The sequence below is a fragment of the Chamaea fasciata genome, unplaced genomic scaffold (genome assembly GCF_029207755.1).
Source record: "Chamaea fasciata isolate MVZ Bird 193981 ecotype frontalis unplaced genomic scaffold, bChaFas1.0.hap1 SCAF_9, whole genome shotgun sequence".
In the NCBI taxonomy this organism is placed as follows: domain Eukaryota; kingdom Metazoa; phylum Chordata; class Aves; order Passeriformes; family Sylviidae; genus Chamaea; species Chamaea fasciata.
The window spans coordinates 12,112,822-12,137,053 of record NW_027094094.1 but is presented as its reverse complement, the minus strand read 5'-3'; the positions used below and the strand labels follow the sequence as shown (position 1 = coordinate 12,137,053).

Genomic DNA, 24,232 nt, shown 5'->3' with positions numbered 1-24,232 from the left:
TGCCTATCATTAAATGCACTATCTTAAAACATAATCCCAATGAATTACTGTCCTTAATCTGCTGCTGGACTTTTTGAACAATCCGAATTAGTCACTGATATGAGCTAATAGGAATCTCTTGTAGCGAGGAACAAGGATAATATCATAGACCCTCCAGCTCTGCCCAGCTAAAGTTCTAGAAGGGAAGAATTTACTGCTTGATCAAAACAATTCCAGTTCCTCCCCATAACAGACCAAGAACCTTTACTCAAACCCAACACAACCTTTGTAAAGGCTCTATGAAAAGTGGGACACTGCTATTTACAGCCATTCTGGCACCATATCAGACTCCTTTAAAAGCTAAGTGCCTTTACATTAAGCTGCCACATTTTAGATTTTGCCACAATTACTTTTTAAGGTGATAAATGGGTCCTTTGAGGAACATCAGTATTGAAAGCTTTTTAGATTAGCACAGTGCTCATCTGCAAGGCAGCTAGATCATGGTGAAGCTGCACAGCTTCTACATTTCACTCCTTAGGGTTCTATGAAAGAACCATAGGTCAGACAAACACAGGACAGACAAAAACACAAAATGATCCTGAGCCATCAATGGGAGAAGGGCAAATCACATACTGTGCTTTATTCTCCTGCTCCTCCATTTCTAAGATACCCTTTCTGTAACTAACAGTTGATGTTTCATCACACACAGCATGTGGGATTTCACAGAGAATGCATCTCTGCACCTTAGGAACCGTGTCTAACAATGTTATAATTGGATGTTTCTGCACCATAAATGCTGAAATACAGCAGAAGCACAGCATAATAAAATGCCTTCAGATAATAGGATGGTTTGGATTAAATGAAGATAATTGGAAACAGCAGATATGCTCAGGGTTTCACATATAATATCACTGTTATTTTTAGCGTGGAATTAAGTGTCACAGCCTTGCCAAAACAAAGTCTAATTGAAAATAACGCAAAGAAAAACAGGAAGAAAATGCTAATATACTATTCATGTAGTTAGTTAAGAAGCATCTCTGGTGACAGAAAAATTATGTCGCATACTGCTCATAAAGGGTACAGCAAAGACTAAACACTATGCATTGCCTAGATAAACAAGCTATTAGCATGACTTTTATATAAATACACTCTTGACTAGTTCCTATTGAAGATGACAGTTCTAATCTCAAATTGATACAAACTTCCAGGATTCTAGCTTTGGGGATAAGAAATCATAGGGAGTCTCGTTCCTGTAGCATACTTCCTTCCATGGGATTCTGAGGCACTTTAAACATGCACAAGAGTGAAGCTCAGCCACCTCAAAGGTGGTAGCAATGGAAGGAGGGGACACATTCTCAGTTGCATAAGGCAAGAGAAGGTCAGAAATTTCAGTCTGGGCTAAGGACACCCGGAGGAAATTTAAACCTTGTGAGTCAGCCAAACAAGTTTTCAAGCTCATGCACAGAACACAGCAGCTTTATCCCAATCTCCCTTCAGACCTGATTAGTTGGGGCAACATTTAGAATAAGAGAAAATCTGATTTATCATTAGGATGCCCTGAGGTCTGCTCAACACTTGAACAATGAAATGAACAGGCATGCAAATAAAGGATCCCTCCCACCTTGTACAGCTGCACAAAGTCTCACAAAACACCCAGACACCTACCCACTGCTAAGATAAACCATAAACCAATACACACCAGACTGGACTCTCTTCGTGGGGGTGGCCTTGTTCTTAGATTTGGAGAACCTAAGCAGGAAAGGGAACAGGGAGAGTTTATTTAACTTTGCAAGTACTGCTAAACACATTTTTCAGCAGCTCTCTGAACAACTCTTACACAGTTTGAGAATAGAAGTAATTTGCAATATTTAAATATTTTGCAATATTTAAGGCATCTCTGTGAAACAAGATAGGAAACTATGAGGGTATATTAGAAATACCAAGCTAGCTTAGCTATTCATCTCTGCTAAGCCAGCAAATTTAAGAGGAATTCACTGCCAGAGAGTAGTGGATTGTATTTTCTGCTGGAACTGACCAGCTCCATTGGAGACTGGCCAACAAAGGACTGGCCTAATACCTATTTTCCCCCCAGCAGTAAAAATAATTCACTAAACACTCACACTGTCCTCTCTCCTAGTATTCTGCCATTCCTTGCACAGAATAGCATCAGCATCTGCATTTTGCAGATGAAGTAGTAAAAACATGATAGCAACTTCCCCCCAGGAAAAGAGCAGAACAAATGCAAGAGAAGACACAGGTGGTCTCCTCAACTCGAACATGCTATCACATAATCTACATTTCTGGGGTAAAAGAGCACATTTTAGAGCATTCAAAAGGAAAAAAAAAGTATTCTCTGGAAAAACTAACAAAGCAAACACATATAGGCTAAGATAAAGAACCACCAGCCCGTGTGTGTATAAAGTGAAGTTAAATTTTATCACTACTAGTGAAGAACCACATTCTGGAGTCCCTCTTGATACATCTACAGGCTATGCAAAAGTCTGTTTGTGTGGACCTGGCTGTAAGGCCAGGGCATGTGGGACCTTAGCTGACAGGCAGTGCCAGCCCTGAAAGGTAAAGAACAAGAATTCATTTCAAGCCTGTGAAAACCCAGACTACTTTACTGCCTTACTTATTTGAGCTCTTTGTGGGGCTATCCTTGCTATGGCTGGGGATCCCTGGGCCAGTTTGGAAGCCTGCTTGTCTGGAGTCATCATGGCATTGCCATTAGAGTCATTGCACAGGATGGGCAAACTGATTTCCTTCTTGGTGATATGAGTTTCTGCAGACTCGTTTTCTACTTGAGCTTCCTTGTCAGAAGATGACTTCTTGTTCAGCAGGTTACTGATCTCCATGATGTTTCCTATGATTTCCACTGGCCCAGTTAAGTTCTTTTTCCTAGATGGAAGATCATCTTTAGCCTTCTTCAGATATGAAGCTGGGGCCCAGCCTTCTTTGCCTAGATACCTGGAGAGGCAAAAGGAAACACCATCACATCAAACACAGCCTTCTCATGCATTTCAGGTGGAACAGTTAAAGCAAAAGTGATGGAAACTGGGAAATGTGAATAGACACCTGAATCCAGTACGTGTTCCTGAAACACCATCCTGAGTTGATCACACTACACTTCAAACTGATGTAATTCTTCTACAGCTGGGCTTTAGGGAAGATTTTTTTTTCCAGCTCCTGCCATTCCTAACACCTCAGCAGGGATTTCAGATTACAATCAGACTCCAGGGAGGACCATGTGGATGAACTCTGCTTTCCCTAATGAAACTCTAACTTGCTACAGCGAGAGTCACTGAAAACCTTCCCTCTAATCTCTCAAGATAGCCAAAGCAGGCACTTGAACTGTAAGTGAAAAAGCAGGCATCATTAAAATCCTGGTGCTCAGGAAATCTGCAGGAAATATAAAGGTTAAAACAGTAGGACTCTAAGGTTCTTTATTGAAAAGGGAGCCTCATTAGACAGCAGAGGAAGGAGCTGGGGCACATGGGATGTGAGCAAATCATTTCCTGGCAGGTGAGCACCTCTGTCATGACAACACTTCTGAGATTTTCAGTGAGATTTCTGCATCGAATCTCATCCTGGTCTCCCTCACGACATCCACACAGTTGAGAGTGGCTCGGGAATTTACAGGGAGAACAGGAAAATGCAGTGTAGATTTGATTCTCTAGACTTCTTTATTACTCTTCCTGTATAAAAGCAAATACAATTTTACTCCTAGCAATGACTACAAGGATCTTTCTGTCCAAAATCCTGCCTTTTCCTCCTCATCCCCCTAGACCAGGCAAGATACTAGAGATTCTGCTTCTCCCTACATACCTGCCTACTGTCACACATGAAGGTAAAGATGTAGGATCTCTCCTGCTCAGGGAGTTTGGTGACAAGTTTTTCCAATGATGATGATGTCAAAGGAAGGCATCACAAGAGCTCTGAGCTTTGTGTGATGTGTGGAGATGAACAAGAAGTAGCAACCTGTTACTAACTTGACTTGACTTCAAAAAGATACGCAGCATCACCGTGTGATACTATGTCAAGAAGCATTTTGGATCTGTCCATTTTGATGTTTCTCTGCTAGGCCTCAAACCAAGACAAAAAAGGAAAAGTAAAAAAGGCCACAATACATGCCACAATTCCTGTTGTATCAAGGCATGATCCAGTGCCATTTTCCAGCCCTGAAGACTTCTGGTTTCACTTCCTTTTGCAGCTGACAGCCCTTTTGCAGAGCTGCTGACCAATGCTATCTGCTGCCTTTGCATCCAGGAAGTTTTTTCAGAGGACATTTGTGAGCTTATTCAATGTGGAGGTGTAGAGATCTCCATCTGTGAAAAAGCCACAACGGCCAATGCACTGAGCGCTCCAGTTCCAAAGGTTACTTTCAACAGAGCTTAATTGTGCAAAATCAGCAAAAAACCCCAGTTTACATCCCTCTTAGTTTGTGGGAGACTTAACATGTTAAAGATCAGAAAGACAGCCACAGGCAGGTTCTGTACTGGCCTGTTAGTTCTCCTGCCAGCTGTACGTGTTTGGATCAGCCTGTGTAACCCCAGAGCTACAAGCACCTCTGATCTCACAGAGTTTCTCCCAATAAATAATAGCAGCAAAAAATGGACAGTGAATAACTCTGGGCAAAATATCCTCAGTAGAGAGGCTGTTGTAGGCTACTTTTTCCTGTGTTAGCCAATTTAACCTGAAGTTAATGCTGAGCAGTTCTCAGAAACTACCAGTTTATTTCTGTGATATCCCAAAAAAACCCTACTTACGTAAGTGAAATATGCTTACATTTCTTACCTTAGTCCTTGAATTTGTTAATCTTTAAGCCCTTTGAAGAATAACCTTAGGAGATTCCTTAATCTTCCCCATTTTATAGGTGAAAGAACTAAAACAACTGTTAATCAATTTCAGCGAAGTCCTGAACCAGTAACAATTTTCATTTCATATCTTAAGAGTTGAATCACAAATATCCTTCCTTCCTTTATATTCAGAACCTACCGGAGACATTTCAAACCCCATCCTAGATTCCTCCTCATTTCAGTGCTGCCAGCACCTCCCAGCTGCACTTCATTCTCATGGGCTGAGGCTCAGAGCAGCCACAAAATGAAGGACATGAAGGCAAATAACAAAAGTTTTACTTAGCATATTGGTACCAACTTGCTCTGCAGTCAGTCCACTTGGGCACCACAAGATTGTATCTATTGCTGTCACCTGCAGGCAAAGTAAGGTCTAAACGATGGATGCTAATGTGGGCACACTGGGAAGCACAGATCTACTGAACTCAATAGTACACTAAACAGGATCCCAGGACAGAGCTTTTCTTTCACTTCTCCCTAGTCCTGATTTTTTTTTTAAAGTCATAATGCATGTGGGGCAAAATAAAGATAGACACCAATATTGCACCTAGCTTGTACAGCATTGAATTGGGAGGGTCTTAGAATTAGGTGCAATGATTTGGTTCCTTCAAGCTTCCAAAACCCTCCCTGTTTAAATTACATGAAGGAAAAAAAGGATTAAAACCATAGGAACATTAAAAAAAAGTCAGAAGTGCCTCTCTAAGTCTGAGAGTCACATCTGCTTTCCAGCTCCAGAGCACTGGAATTACTCCAGAGGGAAGCAAACTAGGGAAATAAAAAAAAAGAAAAAAAAAAAAAAAGAAAAAAAGAAGAAAAAAAAAAGAAAAGAAAAAAAAAAGAAAAGAAAAAGGACAGGAAATGAGGATCAGCACATGGCCAAGAATTTGGAGAAATTACATATTTAAGGTGGAACAAGCTAATGTCTTTAAGGTGGATTCCATTTACAAACTACTGGATTTGTTTTTCTCTCTACACATTGAAGTGTGTTCTGTCTGTTATCCAGCCCAGGGTTCAAGTGCATTCTTTTCCTGCTCCCTCTCCCCTCACACTCACAACAAGAGAAGGAGTTGCTCCTTCAAAAGCACTCAACACTCAAAGAAGCCAATTTCTGCAGGAAGGGAATCCTTTTCTGAGGGGTACCTAACAATATTCAGGGCAGTTTACATGTAACAAACATCACAACAAGCTGGAGATCAGCTACCCAGCCAGCAAAGGACCAGCTTGTAGGGATGGATCACATCATCAGCATTTCTGGAAGTGTTGCCCATGGAAAAAAAAAAGAAAAAAACAACAAAACTGTTTCTAAGAGTTTAATCCTCCAGCAAGAAAGTAGCACAGTGCTCCAAAGCAGCGGAGAGCACAGCTGGCACCCCATGTATTTGTCACACATGCATGGAGCATGTGTCATCTTCCAACAAGAAGAGGGGTTTCTCGAATCAGAATGCCTCTTTCCAAAAAAGCTGAGCACATGCTGCAGTCCCAACTATCATGGGGTGGCTGGGGCATCCATCGTCCTTCCAGCAGATTGCCATGAATGAAGATGCCATGGAGACCACTGTAGCAAGTGTCATCATGCTCCAGAAGGCATTCCTGGTGTAGAAGAATGCATCTTTTGGGTTGACTCAAAGGAGTGTGTGACAAAAAGAGGAAAAAAAAAAATTCAACTAATTGTAGCAATGTTAATATGGCAAAGGGAAACCCACAGTAGTAACCAGGCTGCATTGGAGAAAGAGAATAAAAAACTAAACCAGAGGTGTCTTGCAATGGTTCTCCCCTCAGAAAAAAAATATGAGCTCGATTCCCCAATCCGAAACTTTGGATTCCACTTCTGTAGACAATTAACGGAGAAAAAAATGTAACCTGACCAAACCCAGGCATTTTTGAGTTCCTCCTATCTAGAGTGCCTTCCTGGCTCCACTGCTATCTTTATTAGCTTATTTGCTCCATGGGATTATTAGATAGAAAACTGATATTTTTTTCTTCTAAGTAAGGGAAATCAAGAAAAACAACAACATTGCTTCAGTCAGCATTTCATAGTCCTCATTTGTAGCCAATAAATCAAGCAGCATTCAAACAAAAGCAAGTTATAACTTGGGGAGGGAAAGAGGAAAAAATCACTATAATTACATGCTGAAAGGAAAATGACGACTATATGAGACGTTCTGCACTGCTGAGAGATAAACCTCCATTTTAAGCTACCTGTTGTATCACATCTTGTTTGAAGAGAAATGGGATGTCATAGCACAGACTGGTCCAAATGCAGATACAAGACAAGGGGCAGAACAACAAAAGAGCACTAAAACCCAAATGCTGTGGCAACCTAAATGAAGAAAGCTCTCATCAAGTGCTCATCCTGACACTCCACTGCACTGAGACAATATCTAACCTATAGTCTCCCCATAAGCATTTACAAAGGAGATTAAGTCAAAACTCTCTGCTAGGACTGCTGTTCCAACTACATAACAAAACTCAATACACAATAACAACTTCACCTGCCCTTGGAATGCAGTCCCTCTACATTAGGAATATCTAATCTGGACTGACAAAAATCAAAGCAAATTAGCTGAAACCACTGGTAAGCTTGCAAAAGGGCTACAGCCAGCCAACTGAGCTCATATCCCTGAAAGTAGCACTACCTGCCCCAAACAGCTCAAGAGATCACAATCAGCCTTTCAGCATTGCTATAAATAGATTTAAATAGGTTGCAGAATAACTCTTATACTGGAAACAGATTAAAATTATATACAACAGAAAGCCTTGTTAGGTCTCACAGATCTTAACTCAGATATGGGCTTTTAACTTGAAGCAAGAAAAAAAACCCTCTAAAACTGCAACTTAAGGCATTTCCTCACTGGAATGGACCACAGCTTTTGCAGACACTGTGGTGTTACTTTAGTCACCATTGTACCGCCTCAGACTTTTCTTTACATTTCTTCAAGAGGCATTATGAACAATCTGGACTTCCCTACGGAATCAGCTACGGAACGATTTAAATGCTACCATTCAGTGATGGATCAGAAAAGCTCATTGTCACAGTTTCTGTGGGTTGCAGGGCTTCTTTACCTGATGTACCACCATCCTTCCAGGTTCTTTTGGATGACCTCCACGGTGACCCCTTTTTCGAACCCAATCTCATCCTTCCCCTGGCTGGCGTACGGCTGGATAGTGACATATTTCTCTTCTGGTGAGGGGAGAAAAGGCAACATCAGTTAGGGTCAGGATCAGTCCAGCTGTTTTTCCACACTGCTTGCTTTTAAGCTGTTCTGCAGCGATTACGTGAAGCCATTACAAAAGGCGGAGCCCTGCTCAGGGGCCCACCGGTTATTTATGCTGACGACATGACAGATAATCAGCCCCTTGCCACTACCCTGCTGCTGATAATCACAAAATGTTTCCATGCCAATAATGACACAAAGTCCCCAGAGAGCTTCCCCCCCGCTTCTTCTCGCCTCCCTCCCCCCCCCTCCAAGTTCCTCGAGCGGGTAAGGGAGAGGATTTGAAGCTGGACTTAACTCCCATACTGTAACTTGACAGAATCAATCCGGCTGCCAAATCAGCCGAGCATCACCGCGGGAGCCGCAGCCAGTTGGCTCTTAGCACACGCACATGGCTGCACGGAGCATCGTGTTACTGAAACCCGAGCGCTGCCTGCCCAGAGGGACACATCTCCCCGGCCCAGAGGGGCTGGCCCAGCACGCTGCTCTCCTTGCACCTCCCAAGCAGCATAGGTCTACAGCAACGAGCTTGAAACATTAAAAAAAAAAAAAAATAAAAACCAAACCGCGACAAAAGAAGTCTGCACACGACAGAAGACAATACAGCATTTGCATCCACGGGTTGCGAAGCGTTTTGCAAACATACTTTTGCTAAACCTCACTCCAGAGAAAGGCACGCGTGACACTGGTGAAGGAGGGCCAGAAGTAAGACACACACTTCAAAAGCACAGACTGGATTTCAAGTACAGTGAGCCAAAAACTTTGCATCCCCATTCATCTCCAGCATCTATCCCCTTCCCAGCTGGGCAGAGCTTTTGAGCAGACTTGCTGAGAGCAAGCCAATAAGCAGAGCAGAACTGACACTTGTCAACATCTTCTTCCACCTACCCAGGAGTCATTTACTGCAGCATTCCCATCACACACAGGGTCAGCTTTTCCCTCTGGAGCTTAAAAAATTGCACCTGCCATTGAAAACTTGAACTACCATCCTTCCTCTGGAGCAGCAGAGATGGAAAGGGTCACAAAACCCCTCTCCTCAACCCAAACTATGGTGCATGTGACAGCATGAGTTTCTGTAGCTAGATTAAAGGCAGGGAAGGCAAGCAATTAAGTGCACCCCAGCCAGACTTCCCAGCACTTTCTACCAGCAGTCACAACGAGGCAGGGAAAGAACAAATGGAGAGCTGTCAGTGCAGAGGAATGGGAAGGAAATGAAGTGAATCGAAAGCTCCTGATCACTGCAGAACAAAGGAGCTATGAAAAGGTTACAGCAGCTTGAAGTGAGCACTCTTTGAGAGAGTAAAACAGATCCAAGCAGCTGTTTGGTTTCATGGCTCAACTGCATTTTATTGCTGGGTGAAGCATGGAAACTTTAATGAAAAATAAACCAAAGCCCTTACTGAGACAAAGTAGGAAATAATACCTCAGAAAAGGAAAAATAATGTTGACAGAGCATCTGATGGCAGCAAATTCAGCAAAGCTGTATCTCTGAAGTCAAGCTCCCTTGATTGGTCACATTTGGATCCTTCTAATTCTGATGGGGCAAAATCTATCAAAACCTTTCCTACCAAGAGGAAAAGACTCTCTGCTGCTCTCCCCTAAGAGAGCTGCTTGACTGGCTTATCACTGGTAAGAAATTCCAGCTAGTTTGTAATTAGCACCATCAGCATATGACACCTTCCCCATAGAAAGAGTCCACTACAAGATGGGCCTGACAAATGAAACCTGGCAAATGAAATCCCAGCTTCCAAGTCACAGGACAGGACAGTTTTCCTAGCTAGGTTTCTGCTCTGGGAGGTAGAATTGGACTAATTTTTCCTCTGTTTTCAAGTCTGCTGCAGAAGGAGCTCCATGTCTGGTTTCCACAGCATGCAAAGCACTAAACTGAACTGCAGAAGACCCCTGGGCAGCTAGACCTTGTCCCTGTAAGGAGCAAGGGAATGTTCAGAGCTGCTCTGTCCAGATACAAATTGTTTCAGACACTTCCAGGGATGTTTCTAGGACAGTAATACTGAGCTAAGCATATATTTGCTGAGTCTTGGAAGAAGGCCCTCTTTTCTTTCCCCCATACCAAAGCTGCTTTATAACCTAAGCTGCCAGAGGTCACCCTTGACACTGCAACTCCCACAGAAATCGCTGTGTTTATTCTATTTTTCCTCCACACAAACACCAGGCTCTGCTTCAGCTAAAACCAGCTATTTGGCTCCTCTTGCTGCGCAGAGTGGTCTCACTCTTCAGAGATGTGGCTTCCCTTCTTCTGCAGATAACCATGCATAGGGTGCTCATTCCTAGCTTCCAACACAACTTCTAAACTTCTGTGTGAGGAATTGAGATGGTGGTCACCTATTAAAACCAACAGCATTGGAGGCTGATCACTCAGGAGAAACAGTAAGGCTCTTCTGAAGTGCCACTCTCTTATCCTGTCCATGAGCACCTTCACTGCTTACATCTTCAGTGGCTTTCAAATAAAGACTACTAACAACTTTTTGAGAGAAAAGCCGTTTAGGTGACTCCTCCCTATACCTTTTCGGAAGGAAAAAAAATTAAGTTCATAGAAATAGGGAGGGAAGAGATAGAAAAAGGATCTCCCATGAAGCAAGACAATCAACAGTGTTAAAAATTAACTCTAGAAAAGAAGGTGCCACAATGTTTTTGTTTAGCAACTCTATTTTTAAGCCTACAGATAAAAGCCAGGAAGCCACCACTACAACTTCCCCTTGCAAAGTACTTTGACAGCAAAAATTACATTTCCAAGATTACACATGTTTGGTTTCTGTCAATGCTGCAGGAGATACCACAAACATACATGAGGTTTGTAACTTAAACAGTATTCTGGAGATATGGGCCCCCTTGTAATCAAAGTGTAAATCCTGTTTTGTTTCTCAAATATTATCTCTAGCCAGTGGACACTTTGTATAAACCAAGATTTGCTAAAGGGAGCAGGGAACCTCTCAGTGGATTTGTCACTGAAGAGAACTGATAATAGCATTCAACATATCAGATTATTTATTATTCAAAAGTCTTTAGGAGAAGATATTTGACACTTCATGACGGATATGTAAGGTTACTGTAAAGACTTAACATAGATAAATGGTTTCATGAGAGAATCAGCAGAGCATCAGACAGCAGAATGACACTGCTCTGAATGACACTGACAAATCTGATATATCATGCTGGTTTCATTCAGCTTCCGTGATAGGCCATAGTATAAAACAGAAGTCAACAAACCATCCCAGACCTACTACTGAAGTTATATACCCAGATCAACAGAGAATACAAAAGCGTATAATTTTGGTTCATTAAATTTTGACTTAAGAATTACCAGGGGAAAAAAAAAAAAAAGAGACAAACAAAAGGATAATTTGTATTCCCCAGCTGCAGCTTCTGTTACATCAACCTCAGTGTTGAGGTCAAGTGGGCAGAATAAACTTTACTAGATGCTACAAAGCACATACACCAGCTAAAAGGCTGCATTTAGAAACAATGGAATGAAAGTCCTACCCCCTTCTAGATGAAAATGGCAAGAAGGCAGTTCTGTTCTTAGTGAATGATATCCAGAGATCTATTAATTGCTCAGTTAGCCAACTTCACTCACATTTCTTCATCACTAATTTGCAGGGCAAAGACACCTTCCCCAGCTGAGCTGAAGGAGGTTCCTGTCTGGCTTTTGAGCTGCCCTAGTAAATCCGAACAAGGCACGCATGAAGAAGCAAAGCCCGTTTGGCAAAGAGCTGCAATATACATCTGTCACATCATGCATTATCCAACTGCAGCCTGCTTAGGTTGGAAGGAAAGGATTAGTATGTGTCATTCTCTCTCCTCCCCAGACAGACACACTACTTAAAGTATGCACAACCAGAATTTTGCACTATTTCAACCACCCAGCTCATACCTTGCTGCTGTAGCTGTGCTCTGCCCAGCCCTCCCAGACACAGTGGCAATCCAGTGCTCTAGTCCACTACTTATTCCCAAGTCTCAATTCCCTATCAATGTATCTTTCTTCTATTTTCTTTCCCCCTTCCCAAAGGAAGGCAGGCTTGTTTTATTCTGGTTCTACCTAAAATCCCCATAACAAATACAGTAGAGAACTGGGACCAAAATACAGTGACAGATCTTGGTGGATCACTGGGAAAACTGCATGGACAGCAGGGAACAGTATCTGTGTCCTTGAAACAGCCCACAATACTACAGAGAGGGCTTTTTCTAGCAACAAAGGTCTTCCCCCAGAAAATGTAGCACAGGTATGGCTGTGCAGCTGGAAGCTGTGCACGTATACAGGAGAAAGGATCTGAGCTGTATAGTGCCCTGCATTACAGCCACATACACTACAGGATCTATACAGATGTGAACAACAGACCTGGTACAAGAAAATCACTGGTATTTGAGTGTAATGGATCAGTTTTCCACAAGTTAACATTTAATGTCATTCTGTAACCACTAGAAGATAACAAAGAAGCAAAAAGGAAAGAAACCCAAAAAACCCACCAAACCAAGGATACAGCCATTTCGTGCTCCTCCTGCAACGCCACAGTGTTTTGCCAAGCTGAGGTCTTTTCTATACATTAACAGCAATAGCTCTAAAACTAAAAAGCCACTTTAAAACCAGTTTTTGAATGCAAAGCAGAGTCAAGGCAACCGATACAAAACTTGATATAAAACCTGGCCAGGACAGTTTAAGCACACCCATGTTTCTTGTCCCACCCATTTTAAAATGCCGCTTAATGAAGTGCAACTTTTCACATAAAAATAATTTATAATACAGCTATTAAACCATCGTATGATTTACAGCAGAGCAAGATGACCTGTAGCCACCTTGGCAATGCTCATCAAGTAGCACAGGTCACCTCAGCAGTCACAGTGTAATGAGGACTGAAATATTTCTTCTGTCCTGCCTAGCCTGTTCACTGGCTGTGATACATCATACTGGCTGCAGAAAAATGAGGGACAATACATGTGACTTCTTAAATTTTAGGAGGACTTAATGTCAATGACAATTATTTTCGGATAACTGCAGACCTTGAAAACTGTGCTTTCTGGTTTTTTCATTTTGTGTAGGATTGCAGCTTGTACATAGTGAGCAATTGGATATGTTCCAACACATTCCCTTTAAACAACCTATTTCCAAATAAGTTTTCTTTTGTTTCACTTGGTGTATTTCTGTCAAGTAGTAAAAGGGGAATCTCAGAAGAATTTTAAAGCATTGGTTATGGCATTTTCCATACCAGGTGACCTGTAAGGACACTTTTCTCACAGGAAAAAACCTGAGGACAGCTAAGATGAAGCTCCATTCTCTCCTGAAGAAATTGTACCTACTTGGCTGACAAAGCAAGACACTGAACTTGACAGCCTGTGAGGCTCCTCCAATCCCATCCGTCAAACCAGAATTCCATATTTTGCATGTGTGACTGTGCACACACACACACTCATACACTGAAGTTATGAGGTGTCTTGAAAAGGCAGCTTGGTTCCTCCTCTGGCTGGCTGGATTTATACTTAATGTCAGGTCAAGGAAAGCAGACCTATGGTTTTACAGCTCCAGTTGTAACACAGAGCTTTAGTAGCTCTTTCCAAATCTTCCTTACTCTATCTTCCCAGTTCCCTTGGCACTGATTATTTCAGATTCCTCCTAGTCTATCACCAAGGCGATAGATTTGCCCCAACATTTTCAAAGTCCTCCACCATTACTGCTCCTCACTGGCCCTTCAGTGATTCTTCTGCAGGGCCACTACAGGCACCTCCTGCCTGCTTTGCTCCCTTCCCAGCCTTTCAGCACACGCTGCTCTTGCAGAAGGCTCTTGGCACAGCACTACTCCAGCATTTCAACCAGACTCCTACCAAGTGCATTCCCAACTCAGTTGTTCCATCTTGAATTTTCAACCCTGTCTGCTGTGCCTTGCTTTAATACCCTACTACACACACTCACATGTTCATGTGGATTTCCCACTCCTTCGAATTCTGTGATCTTTTCCCACTTAGCCTCATGCCTTTCAGATGATGCCTCATCAACCTGAGCAGGCTCCTTCCTCGACGGTATCAAATAACCTGAAGCTCTCAAATCCTTCCTAAAATAAGCCTTACCTACCCCGATTTCCTGCCTTACCAAACATGCTTAGTTTTAGTCCTTCTCTAAAAGCTTTCAAAAATACTGAGGAAAGATCATTTTACACTGTGAAAACCCCTTTGGTTTCAATAAGATTCACGCCAAATTGCCACTTGCCCACGTTCCTTTGATGCACAGATCTCCTTCTCTTTGTTTAGGCTGTAAACTATTTGGGACAGGAGCCTTGCCTTTAAGCAGCTAAAATACCACGCGTTTCCAGCCCTGCACAATCAGTCTCAACTTTCCCAGGCAAGCAGCCAGTGCTCAGACATTTCTGCCTCTGAGTTCTGAGCACCCCATTTTGCATTCCTCTCCTTCACCTCTATTTTGTAAGTTTTCTCTTTTCTGCCTCCATTAATAAGCGTGGAAGTTATCAACAGCACTTCAGGAGCAAACCAAATAAGGGAGTCATTTCCTTTGCTCAGCTGGTGCTTGTACATGCCCCCAGCTTTCTGTGACCCCATCCTGGTTTGATATGCTGGTAGGGGTAGGGATAGGGGGGAACTGGGCTAGAAATTAGCCAATTAATGATTTCTCAGCAAAATGCAACAGCCCCAAACCTACATCTTCCAAACCACAGAAGAATTTTCTTTCAAAATACTTTCCCCTCTGTCAGCAGTCTGTGTTTGCCCTCCCCCACTCCTCCGCTCCACCCCCCCTTTGTCAGGCCGGCTTCTGGAAAAAGTCTCGCTGTTCCAGAAAGCGATGCATTAATTCAACATGGACTTTGTTTTCCTTGCCTAAATATGCAGAGAGAGAATGACTGTCCGCAGTTATCAAACTTGTCCATCTGCAGACAGAAGCTCTTCAGCCTTTGTCCCTCTTCCCCTACCTGCCTTTTTTTGTTTTAAATAAAACTGGATACCAACAGATAGAAAATAATAATGACATTTCTTCTAAACAGCTTTGTATTGTGCATGCTCTTACTTCAATCAAGCAAGGAGCAATAAGCGTTTACACTACTTTCCTTGGAGATCAGAGTAAAAAAAAACACCCCAAACCAACAACAACAACAACAACAACAAAACCCAAAAAAACAACCCCAAAAAACCAAAAGAAAAAAAAAAAAAAAGGAGAGAACAAACGAAGTCTGAAGCTGCTCTGTGCTGGTTTGACTTAGCACAGCAATGTCACTCACAGCCTTCTGCTGTGATTGACAAACATTTCATCACCTGAGTAGCTCAGGTGAGATGCAGGAAAGGGTAAGAATGCACAAGCACATCAGCCAGGCTGGATCAGTTCTGATCAAGTGCTCTTTCCCCAGCTACAAAACTGGCTGCAAAACCACCCACCTGGGCTAGGACATGGGGTTGCAGTATTAAGACCAACTCAGGATGAGGTTCAAGTATCAAGACCACTGGGTTACATGGCTGCCTTCCCCCTACACACTACTTTTCTCCATCAAGCTCCCTCTCTCCCTAAGACAGGCAAGCAGTAGGAAGTTCTAACTTTAACTGTTTCAATGAATATCTTATTCTTATTTAGGAGTAGCTAGGACCTACTCCTAAATAATTGACTCATTTGGCAGAAATTCAGCCCATATGTCACTATATTGTTGGTATGAATAACTTTCAAGTGCTTTCCTGCATTGTAACAGCTCCAGTTGAAAGCACCGGGCACAAAACCAAAGCAGCAATAACTTAGGTCAGATATCTGGCTTAGAAGACAGGCATGTAACGTCCCAATTTTACCAATCAAACTGTAAAAGCACAAACGAGTTTTCATTGAATTAGCCGGTAAATAATCCCAAACTCCCTTCCAGGGGAAGTTCCAAATAAATGCATGCGTAGAATTACAATTTTAACCCTGCATAAAACAAGAACTCTGCAGCTTGCAGGTCTAGCGAGCGTCAAGTCTGAGGAAAACTACAAACTTTCAGGCTTGTCCTCACAACCCATATTTGTATTACTGGAGCTCCAGAATGTATAGGAAAAAGTTTGGAAAATGTACCACATTTAACATTAAAAAAACCACAAGGTTTGCATTTACATAAGAAACACAAACCAATGTAATCTCTTAGATCTGGGCACACCACAGACCATTTTAAAGAGAAAAGTTCAGCAACAAAAGTCATCTGTTTCTCTTTGTAGAAACAGACTACAGCTGTTCCCTTAGCAGATTTATTTTCAGGTTTAAAAAAGGAGCACTACCATCATATTCTACAATTTGTCTTCCATGTTTCTTATTCACAGACCCAGTAACAGGGCTTCTAAATATCTGGAGGTCAGAGATGCCAAGCCTCTTCAAAAGGCTTTGGAAAGGGTAGAAATAAATAAGCCATAAGCTACCCCTAATAATTCTCCCCCCTCAGGCAGTCTAAGAGGGAAGCAAACACTCTTTCCTTCTGCACTCAGGCTCCCTCAGTGTTTTTAATATTCAAGTCACTTAGAAAATTCTGCCCTTCAGAAACAATGCTTAATTCCTTTGATTCTGGCCTTAAAGTGATTCTATCACAAGCCTAACTGACAAAAATGCTTATTAGTGATACCCAAGCATAAATACGAAGGGAGGCATCCTTTAGAACTTGCTCTTAAATTCCAGTGAACTCCTGGAGCTCACCCTTCCAGCAGCAAGGACTATTTCAAGCACAATATTGCTGGGTGGGAGGAATTTCAGCCAAAACGTTTAATTGAGTTTGTTTCCAAGGAAGAGGCCAAGCAGGGAAGGGGAAACTGTTCTGCTTGTTTTGAACAATTCTGGCAACCTCCTGTTCGAACAACTTGAGTTCTTCTGTGCTTTGGAGCTAAGACATGAAGGTTGGCAGGGGGGTGCATATGTACACTTCATGCATTCTGTCATTTCAGTGAAAATCCACCCAAATTTGGCGTTGTTAGAAGTCTTCTGGGCTGGGATGGGAGGGGAAGATGGGAGAAAATCTCTCCTGACCTCATATAAACCATGCTCTGTTAGAGAACAGCAGGCTGGACACCCAGAGAGACTCATACTTTCAACAACTGCAGTTTGGAAGTCGTACATGTCTGTACAGGCTGCAGCTCTGCCAGATCATGAAGCCACTGTCTCCAACTTGTGCCCATTTAGTCACGTCCCTTTCTTTACTTCCAATAAGCCTGCTCTTGTAAGAGCTCCCTAAGCTATCATTTCTGATGACACTGAACAGCTTATTTTTAGCTAGCCTGGCTAGCTGTGGCTGAAATACATTGGAGAGACTTTATATAAGCAGCTCAGTCACAGAGGGTGCCCCAAACCTTGGACAGAATCATAGATTGCTGAAGTTTGTGCCAAGTCCAAGTGCCAAAATTCAGTTTGAGATAAAGCACATATTCTCCAACACCCTCAAAACCCCAGTGCTTCTTGGGCCTAACAGGGAAGAAACTGTAATGAAGCAAGAAAAAGGCAAGGATGGAAGAGATTAATGGAGCCTGTACTGGGGAAGACTGCCAGGGAGGACACTGACAGTGGTCAGAGGGCAGGTCTGGAGAAGATGCACACAAATGGTGGGCATCAGAACGCAAGAGGGAAAACTTGGGAATGCAACTTAGGTCCTTGAGTCTTACCAGCAGACTGCTAAGGGACTAGTTATGAAGTCTTAATATTTTATGGAGCTTTGTTTGCGATACTGTATGAATATGAAAGAATGCATTTGTTTTCACCAGTAAATAAACTGTTTAGAAAACTGATTCCCATAAATTCTCCCAGTTAAATTGCCAGGAAGCATCTGGCAGCATTTGAAAAGCAAAATAAGTAGCTCCTAAACTTTTGGGGCACAGAAATAAGCAGACTTTCTTCCCTTCCCCACACCCCCCCCCAAGATAGTATGCGTGCCTGTGAGGGGTTTTTTGGTGCCTTCAGAGTGCATTTGGTGGCTGAGAAGCAAGACAATGTCTTTTAAAGGTAGTTCCAGTTGCTGCAGGGTCAAGCCATGGCAGGAAGAACACAATTCTTGTTGCTTTTGTTTCGTCAGCATTAATTTGAAACGAAGTTAAAGGGTCACTGGAAAGCTGGGTGTGCTTGAGACACAGTGTCTGCACATAGTACCATCATCAAATCCAGGAGGTAAATTTACCACTTTAAAAATACATTCCCTCCTTAATAGGAAAAGGTGTCTTTCCATCAACTTGGAATCATCTCTTGTGCTTTCATTTGGATCCATTCCCTCAGTAAGGCTGTCTGAAAGTTACAGGGGTGCAAATAGTGCTTTGTCCCCCCTTTCCTTTCTGAAGTGCAACAAACATCTGGATAATTTTGCAAGGGGATCAGGAGATAGACGGGGATACCTTTCCTCTGGGAAAAATGATTCACCTGCTCTTAAGAAATACTTGATTTAGAAGGCTCCTCGGACTTTACCCAAACACAGCTTCACCCAAACACAAGGTGTTCCCCCCTACCCTGCCATACTCACTGTTAGACCAGCAAAAGCTAAAAGAACACAAATCAAACCAACTAAAATGCTGCTACTAGTGGCATTTTAAACACCTAGGAATGATGCCAAAAACTCCAAAAAGTTCTCAGGTCTCTCTGTAGTACCAAGCACTGCTCGTAAGGAAGAGAGGGGACTGCAAATGGAATGATTTTCATCTTTCCACACCACACACTTTTCCAGTATGCACATCTGAGACCATGGCTTTCTGGCATTCAACTAATTTTAATAGCCCTGAAAGTATTACTTGTCCTTACTGAGGCAGGAAAGACTAAGGACAAATATGCCCAAGTTAAAACACAACAGATGTGAACTTCCCCAACAGCACAAAGAGTCAGACTGCAGAGCTACCCTTGGTTACCAGCCTCCAGCTCCTGGAGTGCCTAATCCTGGCTCCAAGACACCCTTAGGCTGCCGTGTATAAAATCCGCATCTGAATTCTGGAGCTTTGGCCCCTCACTACCAAAGTGCCAAAGACGCAGGTCCCGAGACACGACAGCTGAAGCTGCAGTGTGGGTTTTGGTGCCCCCTGAGTGGCTGGTGCCAGAGGAAGCTATGAATTCACCTCGACTCTGCTGCCTGTTGACTATCCCGCCCAGCGTCCATCGCCGGTCCAGGCGCCTCAGGTGAGCCTTGCGTCGCTTAGAAACTAGTTTGGAACATGGATGTAAACAAAACAAAGGGAAAAAAAATAGAAGAAAAAAAATGATGGAAGGGTGAGGAATAAAAACAAAACATGGTATTTACGAGCACTGGTCCTGTTAGTGGGAACGGGTTAAGTGGGATGCAGATGTTCTGTTTTAGTTTATACAGTACAGTGGAACAAGTTAACTTCTTGAGCTTGAGCGATGTGAGCCATCCAGAACTGTCACAAATTGCCACTCTTGCTATTGGCTTTCCTTAAAAAATAGTAATTATAGTAAAAAACTCAGAAACATATACATGCTCCATAACAAGCTGCACAACTGAAGACAACTTGTCCAAGGAGAGTGCAGTGGCAGGACACATCATCATTGCTGTTGCATCTCCTAATTCAGCTGCATGATCTTTGGGGAATTCAGTCTATTGCATATGACATCAAACCCAACAGGGCTCTACACCTCTAAGAAAAATTATCACACTATAAACAAACCCACAAACTCTTATGTAAGTTCCCTCATAACAGCAGCACTCAGGAACTGAACCCAAGTGAAAAGTGTCTGATGTGCTTGCAAGACATGACTTGCATTCATTGCCACAGCTGGTTCTCATGATCAAAACTTCTAATATACAGATTATGAGACAAGAAAAAAACCTAACCTTGCAATTATTGAGCAGGCTCAAGAAGCTAACAAGCCAGGACTGAGTGTTAGTTACATACTCAAACAATAACTTATGCTTAAAGTATAAACAAAGACAAGACACTTATGGAAATGGCACTGCAAGAGCAGCTGTGCACAGAGGACACCACTTGGTTTCTGGACCACATATTTAGATCTCTACTCAGATTGTTCTTCTGCCTGTACAGGTGTGAAAGACACTGGAACCATTAGAATGGCACAGAAATACAGCCAAACACTTACATTTTTTCCATTCAAGGGCTTCTATCCTAATTTAGCAACTACTGCAAAGGTGTTTGGTGCTCCCTGCAAAGCAATGCAATACATTGCAAGGTAGTGATAGCTGAAGTGCAAACACAATCATTTTACCAGTGGCGCTGGAAAGGTGTTCATAAACTTTGATATCACATCATTAATAATAATTCAATTTTGTGTATGTGCATTTATTTAGAGATTATACCCTTATAATGGACTAGACACCATTGTCTTCTAGAACTGTGTTCTGTAGGCAATCAGGCACAGCAAAATTATTTGATTGGGAAATCGTTAGCTGAACAAGAAAAAACATAACTTCACCAAAGAATGGCTTTTGTCCTTTATATCTGTCAGGGACTTAGACCAGACTTTTATAGCCAGCACACTCTCCTCAATTTCTCCTTTGCTGTAAAGCCCAAACCTTTCTATGCCACCCTAAGCAGAGGTGTGGCGAATGGTGTTGAACAGGTGCATTATCTAGTCTGTGGTACCCTGTACTTGCCCTGTGATCCCATGTTGGTCAAAAAACCCCACAAAATTTCAGATGAGCCAAATCTCAACATTATAGATAGTTTTGGTTTTGGCTCACGGAAATCACTGATCCTCTTGGAAGCCCTTGGAGGGACAAAAGATGAGCAGATTTAACCTGGTGACCTTCCCCAAATCAAAAGGACATTAGCCAGTTACACACATGCTACACAAGAAACAACACAGGACACCTCGTTAGACAAACATTACAGCAGAGAGAGAAGTTAAGTTGCAATAAGGATGCCTGTGTTAGGAGGTTTCTATACAAGAAAGGAGCAAACGAAATGCTGAATGTAAAGGCTTGCAGGATGGAGGGGTGCTGAAGGGGTAGAAACCAGCTTAAGGTGTCAATACAAAGCAGTCAGCTTCCTCCTTCTCACACTGGGAGTTTGGAGGATTTAGCCATCCAGGAACACTCCTTGAAAACAGTGGGTCACACAGATCCACCACACCGTGTCCTCTCAACATCTGTCCATCCCCTTTTATACCACAATGATGCTTTTGTATGAGCCAGGGTTTTTACCTCCTTAAAAATGCTGAATTTTCCCATTTTGCCTAGACTTGGACTTGGTTGGTCATGCCAGAATCATCAGAAAGGTTGCTTATTAAAAAGTGTCTACACCTTTCCAGACATTATTTTGACACATTTACTTTATCATCTCCTGTAGTTGTTAAATGCTTCTTTAAATTGCGTTTTGGTTGTTTTCCAAGCCTTGCAGGATGTGGTGGTCTAAACACAGGCCCAGGTAACAATCAGTTGTCCACCTTCATCCAGACAAAAATGTCATGCAAGCTCAGGTGCAAGTAGAAAACACTTTTGTCTTTCTCTGGGAACAGACTATTTAAAGAGAGATGTGGAAATATTACTGCTATGTAGAGCAGAATTATTAGCAAAATGTGTGTTCAGCACCCCCTATCTTTACTGGGCCTGCCATAGCAGAGCAGATTCCAGGTTTGCCTTGCTTGTGGACTTGTTCCAGGCCTGTTCAAATGGGGAGGGACAAGGGGTTGATACACAAAGCTCCCTATATCAGTGTTTCTGCATTTTCAAAGTTGGGGGAGCAGAGATTGCACAGTTGCAGGAAGTAAATATCTGTTGGAATCACTCTGAAACTTGTATAAGCTCTAAATTCCGGGGCTAAGGCACTTAATCCACTGAAAGTGCCTTCCTCCTCAGTTCCATCAGAGCCCCTTTCTCCTGCCTACCCAGAGAGAGCTGGCAAGTTTTCTATCTAAGTACAGTCACTGTGAGACACCTTTTTAAAGACAGTGAATCCAAGTAATTATTTCCTCTCTTATGAGATAATTATATGGAGAATAATAGCCCAAGTAAAGAAGAACTAGAGTGGAAGAAATAAAGAAGGAAGGAAGTCTCAGCTTAGATGGTTAATAACATAAACCAAAGTTGCTAAAAAGCAGGCAAAAGCTGGGGCACATCAAAGCAGCTGTAGAGGTTTTGCAATTAGATCTGTCACTGGGATGGAACTGAGTAGAAAGGGAAGGGCAGTCTCAGGTTTCAGCATATCTGGATTTGGAGTAAGGCAGGAGCAGCTATGCTGACCATAGCTGAAGAGCGCAGTGTAATGGATTAAAAGGGATTGAGAGGAAGGACATAAGGAATATTTGATGGACTTTCCATTACCCAGGACAGACTGCTGTGTGGCAGCATCCCTGTGCAGAATACACTCCAGAGGGCAACATGAAAGAGGAAGAGAGCTTGAAATGAAAGCAGTTTAAGCAATAAGGCTGTCAAGCATGCACCATATTTGAGAGTCAGGAAAAGGGAGGAAGCTACAGACCAACAGACAAGCCATCCTTCAGTGCTTGCAGACCAGAGCAGTGAAGTTTCGTTCGTTAATAACAGGGACATTTTACTCACTGCTTTTGCATCCACTAAGATGTTGCATCATACCAGACTGATTTCTGGCCTACCAGTCTACAGCTGGTCTGTCTCTAAACCAGGATATGGGTAGGCTTGAGCAGGGGAAAATGAGTTACAAAGATTTTCATAAGGAGCAGATGTCACCCTTGGAGCCCAGCACAAAGTCCTATTTAGCCTGTGTGCTATTTTAATGGGCAGATGGTCACCCAAACACATCTCCAAGCCTCCTGCCTGTGCTAAGGAAAGGTCAGGTGGGTTTCCACATACATTTTACATAAGTGTCATGTCAAGAGCACCTAGATTTAGCAACAGATTCAATAGAATGGAACAAATCATAATAAAAGTGTCCTTTGTACACAGTTGCTACATGAGAAGCCCATTAAGATGTGGTTACTTTCATAATGGAACTGAGGAACATGTGATGCTGAACTATTCCATTTCTGGAACTTGAATTAAGCATCTTAAGTTAAAAAAAAAAAAAAAAAAAAAAAAGCAGTGCAGCTAAATACATATACATGACAAATGGCATCTCACTTTTAACAGAATGAGACCATACCAAATAAAATTACCTTTCCACACAACCACAGACCACAGCAAACAGCAGTGAAACTAGTTTCAAAGATTAATTTAAAGGAAATTAATAAGAAGCAACCATTAAAGTTAAATCTCACTCCTTTCAATGGCCTGTGGCTCTCTTATGCATCTTCTTCCGATTAGAAGCTCTCACTTGAGGGGAAAAAAGCATAAAGCAAGTGAATATCAATTTTCCCTTGGTAAGAAAAAGCTTTCCATACCTTCCCCAAATTTAGATGTGTTGATGTCAGAGTCATCTCTGGTTCCATTTTGAGATTCCAGGTATGTGGCAGGGACCCATCCCTGCTCCTCTGCTGTGCTCACAAACCACCAACCTACAAAAAGAAGCAAAAGAAGTTTCTCAGTCAACATTTAGAGGAACAAGGATAGTAAAATGCTACAGAGAAGATGGCAGAGTCAGCAGCTCTGGTGCATGTTTGAGGTATTCTGCAGCTTCCTAGAACAAGAAAGGGTTTAGTGCTATTATATAATTTCTATCAGATCCTCTCCCAGTGGTAGGGTGCAGGCTTGCTAGAAAAAGGGTGCAATGGAGCAGTTATCAATTCATTTTAAGAAATTCCAAGTCCATCCATGAGAACTTTGACTCAAGTTCTCTAATTCAGTTTTTCCAAGCTGGTCTTGCTACATGTACATCTACAGTATCAAAACACTTTGTATGTGTAAATATGTACATGTGCACATATGTGAAACAGCACAAACACTGCCCAAATCCTAATATGAAGTATTACAAAAGGCAAAGGAGGGAAACAGCAAAAACATTCATAGAAGAGCACAGATTTCAGCACAGGATATAAAAGTGCTTCTAGAGCACTTGTAACCACAGCTGGTGTTTGACAAACATGACCTGAATTCAATACCCTGGGAAGCTGGAAAGTACTGCACAGAACAGAAATAAAGAGAGAAAAGCCAACCGAAATCTGACTTCAGGCCATAAGCACCGGTTATTTATCTTCCCACCTGAACATCCAAGTTTCAACCAGTATCTACAAAAATGTTAAGTATTTAGCAATATATATGGATATAACTTTTAGGTCATATCTGTGGACAGATGAATAAAATTATATGCATGCCAGTTTCAGATTAAATGCATTCCAGCAATAACCATCCTTGCCTCTTTTCTTGCTTGGTT

The 24,232-nt window shown here is 42.3% G+C and overlaps 1 protein-coding gene across 10 annotated transcripts in view; it reads right to left on the bottom strand.

Annotated features, from left to right (window-relative positions):
• The window catches only part of SH3PXD2A (SH3 and PX domains 2A), a 248,717-nt gene that overhangs the window by 14,294 nt on the left and 210,191 nt on the right, over positions 1-24,232 (bottom strand). For 8 of the 10 annotated variants that reach the window (XM_066190976.1, XM_066190977.1, XM_066190979.1 and 5 more), the window contains 5 exons: positions 23,304-23,417; positions 19,091-19,174; positions 7,896-8,013; positions 2,612-2,946; positions 1,679-1,728 (listed from right to left, as the gene is read on the bottom strand). In XM_066190976.1, coding sequence (XP_066047073.1) covers positions 1,679-1,728; positions 2,612-2,946; positions 7,896-8,013; positions 19,091-19,174; positions 23,304-23,417 — 701 coding nt within the window. The remainder of the gene's footprint in view (positions 1-1,678; positions 1,729-2,611; positions 2,947-7,895; positions 8,014-19,090; positions 19,175-23,303; positions 23,418-24,232) is intronic. The other 2 variants (XM_066190978.1, XM_066190985.1) reach the window with 1 other exon arrangement.